Source organism: Oxyura jamaicensis, chromosome 20, assembly GCF_011077185.1.
Source record: "Oxyura jamaicensis isolate SHBP4307 breed ruddy duck chromosome 20, BPBGC_Ojam_1.0, whole genome shotgun sequence".
In the NCBI taxonomy this organism is placed as follows: domain Eukaryota; kingdom Metazoa; phylum Chordata; class Aves; order Anseriformes; family Anatidae; genus Oxyura; species Oxyura jamaicensis.
This window is the reverse complement of record NC_048912.1, coordinates 14,882,504-14,892,335: the sequence shown is the minus strand read 5'-3', so window position 1 is coordinate 14,892,335 and position 9,832 is coordinate 14,882,504. Positions and strand designations below refer to the sequence as shown.

The 9,832-nt window shown below is 70.2% G+C and overlaps 3 protein-coding genes across 4 annotated transcripts in view; 2 read left to right on the top strand and 1 right to left on the bottom strand.

Annotated features, from left to right (window-relative positions):
* Positions 1 to 23: 23 nt before the first annotated feature.
* SOX12 (SRY-box transcription factor 12) lies at positions 24 to 2,532 on the top strand. Its single transcript, XM_035343609.1, has 2 exons — positions 24 to 1,079; positions 1,894 to 2,532. The coding sequence occupies exon 1, from the start codon at positions 158 to 160 to the stop codon at positions 1,061 to 1,063; it is 906 nt and encodes a 301-aa protein (XP_035199500.1). The 5' UTR covers positions 24 to 157; the 3' UTR covers positions 1,064 to 1,079; positions 1,894 to 2,532.
* Positions 2,533 to 5,988: 3,456 nt separating this feature from the next.
* Positions 5,989 to 6,995, top strand: NRSN2 (neurensin 2). Its single transcript, XM_035344158.1, is given in 3 exon segments — positions 5,989 to 6,250; positions 6,252 to 6,272; positions 6,411 to 6,995. Coding segments are annotated over 3 exon segments (771 nt in total). The 5' UTR covers positions 5,989 to 6,085.
* A 2,295-nt stretch (positions 6,996 to 9,290) lies between these two features.
* The window catches only part of TBC1D20 (TBC1 domain family member 20), a 6,909-nt gene continuing 6,367 nt past the window's right edge, over positions 9,291 to 9,832 (bottom strand). Inside the window, exon 8 of one of the 2 annotated variants that reach the window (XM_035343600.1) lies at positions 9,291 to 9,755. In XM_035343600.1, the coding sequence (XP_035199491.1) occupies positions 9,500 to 9,755 (256 nt within the window). In that variant the 3' untranslated portion in view covers positions 9,291 to 9,499. The remainder of the gene's footprint in view (positions 9,756 to 9,832) is intronic. The other variant, XM_035343601.1, reaches the window with a different exon arrangement.

The window sequence follows — 9,832 nt, the reverse complement described above, 5'->3', positions numbered from 1 at the left end:
CCCGCCGCGGCCCCCTGCGCCCCGCCCCGCCGCCGCCGCCCGTTCGGCACAATGGGGGCGTAGCGGCCGGCGGGGGGGGGGCGGCGGCGGCGGCGGTGGCGGGCGGGGAAGCGGCGGCGGAGCACGGGGGAGCCCGGTGGCGGTGCCGGCGGGCGGCATGGTGCAGCGATCCGCACGGGGCCGGGGCGCGGAGGGTCGGCGGGAGCCGTGCCCCCCGGTTCCCGGTCGAGCGTCGGAACCGGCGTGGTGCAAGACGCCCAGCGGGCACATCAAGCGGCCCATGAACGCCTTCATGGTGTGGTCGCAGCACGAGCGCCGCAAGATCATGGACCAGTGGCCCGACATGCACAACGCCGAGATCTCCAAGCGCCTGGGCCGCCGCTGGCAGCTCCTGCACGACTCCGAGAAGATCCCCTTTGTCCGCGAGGCCGAGCGCCTGCGCCTCAAGCACATGGCCGACTACCCCGACTACAAGTACCGGCCGCGGAAAAAGGGCAAGGTGGGCGCCGCCGCCGCTCGCCCGCGCCTCCCGGTCAAGATCAAGCCCTCGGTGCTCGGCCGCGTCCCCGCCGGGCGAAGGCAGCACGCCAAGCCGTCCGCCGGCCCCGAACCGGGCGCGCCGCGGGAGCCGGATGCCGAGGTGCCCGCCGAGGACTGCCCCACGGCTCCCGGCACGGCCGCCTGGCCCCCGGTGCCCGCCGGCGAGCGCAGCCCCGCCGAGCCCCCCGCGCCCCCCAGCCCCGCCGCCGCCGGTGCTGAGCCGGGGACGTCCCCGGAGAGCGGGACGCCCTCGCCCATGTCGGCCGGGTCGCCGCCCTCCTCCTTCAGCTCCTCCGACGAGGAGCTGGAGGAAGAGCTGCTGGGCGTCGTGCCCGGCCGGGCCCCCGCCAGCACGGCCTGCGGCGCCCTGGACTGGTGCGGCTTCGACAAGGACCTCGACCTCTTCCCGCGGGGAGGCTCCTCGCACTTCGAGTTCCCGGACTATTGCACGCCCGAGGTGACGGAGATGATCGCGGGGGACTGGCTCATGTCCAGCATCTCGGACTTGGTCTTTACCTACTGAGTGCCGCGCTCTGCAGGTAACTCTCTTTCCTTTTTTCCCACAATCAGGTCGTATCAAAAAAAAAAAAAAACAAAAACAAAACCGAAACCAGCTGTTTACATGCAGGAATCAGGTATTTTGCCTTGAAGCCGCTGGAAGGCAGAGCTCCCTGCTCCCCCCATCCCCCCGGCACACACCCACTCCTCTTCCTCCCTCTCCTCCTCCTCCGCCCGCCGCGGTGCAGGGCTGCCTCCCCGCTGCTCCTCGCCCCGCGAGCCCTCGCCACGAGCCGCGTGGCTCGCCGCCGCGTCCCCCTGCCCGTGCAAAGCGAGGCTCCGACGGGGGTTTCATTGTCGGCGGCTGCCACGGCGCCGGCCATGGCTGCTCCCGGTGCTCCCGGCGTCCCCGCCTCGCTCTCGGGCAGCGGGAGCACCCACGCCAGCCTCGGTCCTCCCTGCCCGCCTTTCCTCGGCCCCCGCCGTGCACCTCGGGGAACAGCCCATTTTTATTTCTTTATTTTTTTGCTTTTTGGCTGCATTTAGAGCGCGTCTTCAATTTTCTCCTCCTCCTTGTAGCAGCCCTTGGGGAGGGCTCCCGCTGGCCACGCCGTGCGCCCAGGGCTTTCCGGGGCGGCAGAGCCCATGCAGGGCACGCCCCCCCCCCCCCCCCCAAGGGGTGCCCCGTTCCGGGGGGTCCCCGGCTTTGGGGTTTGGGGGTCCCATGGGACCGGCGCGCTCGCTGCGATTTTGCTGCGGCGCGCGCGCTCCCCGCCGCTCAGGTTGGGGAAGAGCGAAGTTGCACGCACGTGATCCGCACGTGGAGCGGGGAGGCTGAGTTTTTCCTCTCTCCAGACATTCGTGCGGAGGCGCCTGTGCCGCGGGGGATCCCCTGCCCGCAGCCACCCCGCGCCCTGGTGCCAGCAGCGAGCCCAGGCCGGGGCCAAGCCGTGCCCGGGGCAGCCCAGCTGGGATTTAGCACCCGTGGGGCACCCTTGGAGCCTGCGCCCGTGCCAGGCTGGCTCCCTGTGGCCAAGCAGAGCCGGGTCCCACCGTGCCCAGCTGCCGTGTGCTGTGCCAGCAGCGAGCATGCAGGCAGGGCTCTGGGAAGGGCTGCTGCGGGAGATCTGCCTGAAGCCAGCCCCCGAACGGGGCCGCCGGCAGCGATGCTGGCGGGTTTGCGGGCTGCGGGCAGCGCTCCGGCACGGCGATGCTCCGCGATGCGCCCTGGTGTCGGCCGTGCCGTGAGCACGGGCTTCACCGCAGAGCACCGCCGCCGAGCTTCCCAGCAGGGCAGGTCCTGCCGCAGAGGCTCCCCCAGCCGGGTTTTTTTCTTTGCTTTTCCTAATGGCTCCTTCCGCAGCGATCCGCCTCCTGCCGCTGCCTGCGAGCACGTGGCCGCGGGGCCGGCCGGCGGCAGGGTGGGCTGCGCGGGCAGGGGGCTGCGCTCAGGGAGGGCTGGGCTGCCCGGGGCGGGTGGTGGGGGCCCCGAGCATTCAAGCCCCGGGGACGGAGCCCAGAGGAGCCGCGCTGGGCTCAGAGCCCTGTCCCACATCGGCACGGCAGGGACCGCGGCGTGAAGCCACCTCTCAGGTCCCCAGATGCCAAGCGGGGCTCTGGGGCACGTGGGAGCCCCCCTGGCCCTATCCAGGCAGCGGTGTGCCGGGGGCAGCCGGGCTCCCTCACCACTTTGGGGCTCCCCCTCCCCACTTTGGGGCTCCCTCCCCCAGTTGGGGCTGCCCCTTCCTCCGGCTGTGTGCTTTGTGCCCACCCGTTGCAGCTCAGCCCCCCGGCGTCCCCCTCCACGGGGCTTCTCAGAGGGGACCCCCCCCCCGTCCCCATCACCGGTGGGCACGGCCACAGCCCCGCGGCGCTGGGAGGAGCCGTGGGGAGTGCCGCGTCCCCCGTCCCTGCTCAAGGGCGCCTGGTGTCCTCCAGCCCCGGTGCCCGGTGGCCGCGGGGGGGGGCTCTGCTCCAGCCGCCTCCCGTGAGCCCACCGGCCATCAGCATTTCGATGTGTAGGTGTGTAGAGGTAGCCGTGCGTGTGTGTGTGTCTGGCGTCGTTACCCACGGTGTTTAAGTAAGCCCCGGTGCGGGTGTGAGCCTGCCCAGCCAGGCGGGCACCACGCACCAGCCGCGTGTTCCCCGTGTAGAGCGCGTCCCTGTCCCCCCCTCTCCCCCCCCCAGCCCCGGGCACCCCCTCCAGGCCGTTCCCACCAAACTCAGCAAAGCCAAATACCAGGGGGGCAGCGGTGCCCCCAGCCCGCTCCTGCTCGCCCCGGGGATCCCCATCACGAGCCGGGTTTGGGGTTCGCGGGCGCCCGCGGCTCCACTCAAGGGCTTCCCGGCACACAGCTCTCGCCCAGCACCTCGCTGCCTTCTCAGGGTGCTCGTGCCCTGCCCGGAGCCCCCCAGTACCCCTCCCAGGGCAGTGCTGAAGCCCCCCCCAGTACGGGCAGGGCTCGAGGCCACGGTGAGGGGCCGGCATCCTGCGTCTGCTCATCCCGGGGCGCTGCCGGGCGTTTCCTCAGGAGCAGGCTCTGGCTCAGCACCGCGAGCCGGAGCCCGGCCTCAAGCACAACACCATTTGCTTCGTCCCCGTCCCCCCTTCCCCTGCCTCGCGGGGTGCGTCCGGCGGGGCGAGCGCGTCGTGGCCGTGGTGGATTTTTCTGTGCCGTGTGGTTGTAGTGCTTAGAGCCCCCGCGTCCGTCCCGCCGAGCCCCCCCGCTGCCCGGTGCTGGCTGGCGCGCGTGTGCGAGCGAGTGTGCCTGCGCCATCCCTCATCACTAGCGACAAATAATAATAATAATAATAATAAATTAATAATAAAAATAATAAAAATAAACAAACCTCTCTCAGGAAGAAGCCGCCCGGGCGGCGGCCGAGCGGGCCGGAGCCGCGGCGAGCGCTCGGGGTTTTCCGTTGGTGCTGTGTTCGTGAGGGGTCCTGTACCTGGCGTCCTGGGGCGCCGGCCTGGCGGAGCAGGGCACGGCCCGAGCCGCGGCCGGGGCCGGTTATGTGGAAGCTCGGCTAATGGTTTATCCTGGTGTTGTGACTATGGAATAAAGTGTGGTGGTCTGCTCCGCGCGCCTCCGGCTCCTGCTGCGCCGCCCCGCGCCTCCCTGCCCGCACCGGGGGCCAGCTCCCGGCCCCAGCACCCTGTGGGATCCCCACGTGGCCCCATGGCCCCGTGCCCACCCAGGGCACCCCAAAATGACCCCAGGCTCCCCCAGCACCCCCTCTGCTCCCACCCTGACCCACCGGAGCCCGATGGGCACCCACTGGAGCTTCACCCTGCCCGGACACAGGCAGATGGGGAGCGTGTGTGTGTCTGTGTGTCTGTGCACGTCTGTGTGTTCACACATACGAGCGTGTGCTCACGCCTGCTCTGTGTGTGCTCCACGCCCCCAGCTGCCCACGCAGCCCCCACGCCCCCCGCGGGGTCCCCACCCGTCCAGGTGAGCCCTAATCCGGCCCCAAAAGGGGTCCACGAGGGGAGCACGCGATGCCTGCATCACTCCCCCCCTCCAGCAGTTGCCATGGCAACAAGGGAGCCTGGAGCATCCCTGGGTACCGCCTGCCCTCCCCTCCCCTCCCATCCCCTCCCCACCCAGGGCTGATGGCACCAGGCTGGTGCCGGGGGGGCCGTGCTGCTGTGCCCCCCCCAGCCCATGGTGCGGCACCCGCCGTGGGACTGCACCAGCACCGGGGGCCCCAGCCGTGATCCCGGTGGCACCAGGGCCCTGGCACGGCAGCCCCCTCCCCTCCCTTTGCCCTCCCCCCCCCTCCAAGCCCACGGGTCCGGGTTCCTGCGTGGGGTCCAGGGCCAGCGCCGGGGGGAGCCGGGTGCCCGTGGGCCCGTCCTGGCCTCGCCGAGCGGCCGCTGCTGCCGCCAGCCACGTGCCCCCGCCGCCGGCCCTGCTCTGACTCACACGGTGGCAGCGGCTCGCAGGCGGTGACGGCAGCTCCCGGCCACGCAGCAGGGACCTGAGCTCCCTGCTCCCCCCTCCCTGACACCCCAAACCGCCCCCCCCGGGAGCCGTGCGGTGCCCAGCGCTGCCTCGAAGCCCTGGGTCCAGCTGCGGGGTCCCTGCCGGCCACGGGGACAGCAGGGCGAGCGCTGGTGTGACGGCACCGGGACGGGGAAGGATGCGCTGAAGCCCCCCCCGGAGGTAAGAGGGGAGCAAAGGGGGGTGTGGGCAGGGGTGAGGCTGTGTGGGGGTGCATGAGGGGGTGCAGGATGAGGGTACCACCCCCCCCCAACTCAGGCAGCACCCCCTGTGTGCACGAAGGACCCAGCTGCTGCATGGGGGCAGTGGCACCAGAATGTCCCCAGCGATGGGGGCAGCCCCCCCCCCAGCCCTCTCCAGCTCAGGGCTTTGTTCAGCTCGCAGCCGGCACCGAAAGGGTCCCAGCGTCCCCCCTCCCCTCCCTGCACACGCTGCGGGGACGCGGTGACGAAGGGCTGAGCAGGCAGTTCCCATGGCAATGCCCCACTGGGGACGTGGTGGCCCGAGCGTGGTGGTGGCCGTGTCCCTGCGAGGCGGTCACCCCAAAGGGGCTTCAGTGCCTGGTGGGGACTCAGCGGTGGCCGTGTCCCCCCCCCCCCTCCCCCCTGCCACCCCCCCTCCTTCCCCACCACCAGCGATTGGGTGGCTGCTGATGGCCTGATGCAGGGCCTCATCCTGCCGGCACGGGGCTGTGCCAGGGCTGGAGCCACCCCAGGATGGGGCAGGGGACAGTCGTCACCCCCCCCCCATCTCCCCCTGAACTCCATCCCTTGGGAATGCCCCATGGGGATAAGCACCAGGATGCCCCCGGTACCCCCGAGGAAGTGGTCTTGCTGTCCTGAGCACGGACGGGCAGTTTTTGGGGTTCCCCCCTTGGTGCTTCCCAAAATGAGCCAGGAGCACGCACCCGTCACCAGCACCCCGGGGCCCCAGCTGGGGGCAGGACCTGGCTCAGCCCCGCAGGTGCTGTGGCTGCGGGGAGGGCTCTGGCTCTGGGTTCCCCCCCCCCTTGCCCCCTCTGTGCCCCCCCAGGCCCGATGCCCGCCCGCGGGGCTCCCTGCAGCTGCGGCCGCGGACCCAGCGTGGCGCAGGGGCGGTGGTACGGGGTGCGCTCCTACCTCCACCTCTTCTACGAGGACTGCACCAGGGCCAGCCCGGATGGGGATGGGACCGAGTCCTCGTCAACCCGCCCCCCCCGGCACCTGGCCCTCCATTATCTGGAAGGTAAGAGACCCCCCCACACACCCCCACATCCTTCTTCCCACCCTGTCCCGCGTGGGGCGCATCCATCCCCGGCACCCTGAGCCCCACTTGGGCGTCCCCATCCCGCACCGACCCCGAGCCCTGCGCCCCTGTCCCCAGGTGAGCCTCTCCACGGGGACCCTGCTCCTGCTGGCGGGGGCGGCCGCCCTGGCCACGGGCTCGCTGGTGCCCCCCAAGCTGGAGGGCGTCGGGGAGGGGGACTTCGTGGTGCTGGACCTGCAGGCAGTGCGCTACAACCGGGCGCTGGGCGCGTGCCGGCTGCTGGGTCTGGCGCTGTGCGCGGCCGCCGGGGTGCTGAGCGCCGTGGGGCTCCTCTCGTGCGTGCTGGGCCGTGCCGGGGGGGGCCCCGCGACGCCCCCAGGAAGAGGAGCAGCAGCTCTCGCCCATCCTGCGTGGCAGCCCCCCCGGCCCCGGCGGTGCCGTTCGGTGCCTCCCGCATCCACGGCGTCCAGCCCTGGAGGGAGACGTGAGGCTTGGGGGGCAGCGGGGGACACCCAGCTGCACCCCGCAGGGTGCCCCCCCCCCCGTGTTCCAGCTGCTGAAGTGCTCAGTAAAGATGCTGAGAACCCCCTGGCTCTGGTGCTGTGGCTGTGTCAAACCCCTGAGCTGGGGAGGCTGCTTGGGCTGGGACATCGCAGCGCAGCTCACGGGTGGGGTGGGGTGGGAGCAGCCCCCCAACACTGACCGGATCCCAGCTGGCCCTAGCCCAATCCCATCAGATCCCATCCCGGATCCTGGATCCCAGCCAGGCCCCGGGGGCTCACTGCGCCCAGCGCCATCCCCTGCCTGCGAGGGACGCACGTGCCCATGGGTTGGACCCACCTGGACCCCAGCCCCTCGCTGCCCAGCTCCCGAGGGGCCCTTTTCTTGCTCTCATTTAAGACAAGCAAACTCCTCTCCTCCTCCACCGGGTTGCAGTCGGGCCGGGAGCAGCCCCTCTGCAAGCACCAAGGACCGAACCCCACCGAGGGGTCCCCAACGCGTCCCCCCAACGCGTCCCCCCAGCCCGACCGCGCCCTGGGGGAAGGGGCAGGGGGGCAGCCAGCACCGTGGGGCCTCTGCCAGCGCCTTCCTCTGCAAGGACTGCGAGTGCTGTTAAGAAAATTGTTCTCGAGAGGAAGTCGGAGCAAGATAAAAATAACCCCGGCCTCGCTGGTAAACACGGCCCCGGCCCCGCAGCCACACCGAGGGGCACCGTGCCCGGGCAGCACCGGGATCTCCTCCTGCCCCGGGCACACGGGGGCTGCTGGGCCAGGCTATTTCCAGCCCTGTGGCACTGCTGGCATGGGGACAGCGGGGACAGCGAGCCTGTGGCACGAGCAGGACCTGGCGTCCCCCCAGCCCTGGCAGCAGCACAAAAGCCTCCTCGGGCTCTGCTGCTCCCGCTCCTCTTCCCACGCGCTGCAGGGTCGGCGCTGCCCGAGGAGAGGGAACCGTGTTTAGCAAGTGTTTACTTTACAGTTAGAGGGTTTGTACAAATCCGCATTTACACAGGTACGTAAAATCTGTACAGAGGAACCGAAGCACCCCAAGAGACCACCTCCCGGCCCCGGACAACGCAGGAATTAAAGTGCAGGGGGGGGCAGCGCGCGGGGCTGCGGGAACTGCTCCTCAGCCGGGGGCAGCGGGGTCCTGAATGGCCCCGGGTGGGGGACCGGACCCCCGGCAGCACCCCTGGCTCATGGCACGGCCACCACAAACTCTCCTGTACCACGAGTTTCTAAAGTGCTAAGTCACAGCCTGCCCCCCTCCCCGGTGCTGCCTGGCCGGTCCCGGTGCGTGCAGGATCGCACCCCGCTGCCTGCGGCCACGGGACCGGAGAGCCGGGGCCTGTCCCCAGCCCTCAGGAGCAGTGGGGACAGCCCCGGCACGAGCCAGCCACGGCCCCGAGACACCACCGCGGGCAAGGGAACAGGTCCTGCTTCCCCCACCTGCCCCAGGTGAGCCCCCAGAGCAACCCCACGCACGGCCTGGGGATGAATTCGCACGCAGGGCGCTGGGGACAGGAGGGTGCTGAGCCTCGCGGGGCGAGAGTTTCCTTCCATCACCAGAAACCTGCAGCTCTTCGCCCAACGCTGGCTCTTTGGGCGTGCAGCCCCTGGGCACGGCGCAGGCGGCTTTGGGCACGAGGCGGCGGGGGCAGGCAGCCGGGGGGGGAAGCGGCACGGGGCAGGTAAGGGCACTTGCGGGAGGGTTTAGCAGCTCGGGGGAGAGGTAGAGGCAGAGAGTGTCTGTTGGCTTTGTGTAGGGGGGACAGGGAGATCTTTAGGAGTGCTGCTGAGCTTCCCCGGTGGGCAGGGAGCAGCCAGGCTGTCAGGGGACAGGCAGGGGACGGGGGCTGCAGGGGTCGGGGGGGTCTTTCCGGGAAATCCCGGTGGGTGACGCTGGTCTGAGCAGTTCGCGGGGGAGAATTGTGGCAGGCTCCTACACCGACGACTCCTGTCCTGTGCAAACTGTCTGAAAAGGTGGAAGAAGCCTTTCCCCACCTCAGAACCCGCTCCCAGAGCTGTGAGAGGCTGCAGTGAGTGCTAACGGATGAGGGACGCTCGTCTCACCTCGTGCAGGACCCCGCTCCATCCGGCGGTCCCGCGGACGTGCCCCCGTCCCCTGTCCCCTGCCGTTCCGCCCTGCAAACCGACCAGACCACAAGGATGAGGAAGCAAACGGAGTCCCGGAGTGTCAGGCGTGGGAGACGGCCTCGTGGCAGGGGGCTGGGAAAGGTTTGCCTCTACTCAGAGGTGCCTAAAGCAAAGAGAAAGGTCAGAGCACTGGCGGATGCGAGCGAAGGCAGGAGCCCGGGCAGCAGGGAGGTGACGCGGAGCCAGAGGGCTCCTCAGGAGTGTAACGGCCCCTCGGCCCTGCACACGAAGGGCCTAACCCTGCTGGGACGCCCTCCTCCAGGCGAGCATCTGCCCTCGCTCCCACCGAGCAACCCCAAGGGAGGCCGTGGGATCGCTTCGGCAAAGCCCAGGCGCAGCTCCCCACTCGTAGCCACCTGCGCGGGGAGGAGGGGACGAGGTGAGCGTGGGCGCGGGGAGCGACCCTCCCGGGCTGCTTCCCACCAGTCTCTCGCAAAGGCCGAGAATAGAAAACTTCAGGTAGGTCGCTTCCAGACACGTCCTTTCAGCAAGCGTCATCCCGTATTGGTGAGGGATGCGGAGACGGGGAAAGGGCCACGTCCCCCGGCCTCAGGGGAAGATCTGCAGTTCAAACTTGGGCGCCCACTCCAGCGCGCTCTTCACCACGGCCAGGGCGGCTGCTCCCAGCGCGACCGTCAGCCCCATCACCGCCAGCTTGACGAAGCGGTTGGTCCTGGGCTTGGTCAAGATGGATTTTGTCCGCTCCTCCCCTCGGAGCCGCTCCCTGAAGCGCTGCCTCAACACAGTGTCCGGTCTCTGCTGCACTGACGCCAACTCAAAGTCCTTAAAAGTGGAAGCCGCGGTGCTGCAAGAGAGGAAAGAGGGTCGAGGAGCGCCCGGGGAGGACGAGGGGCGCCCCGGGGAGGACGAGGGGCGCCCCGG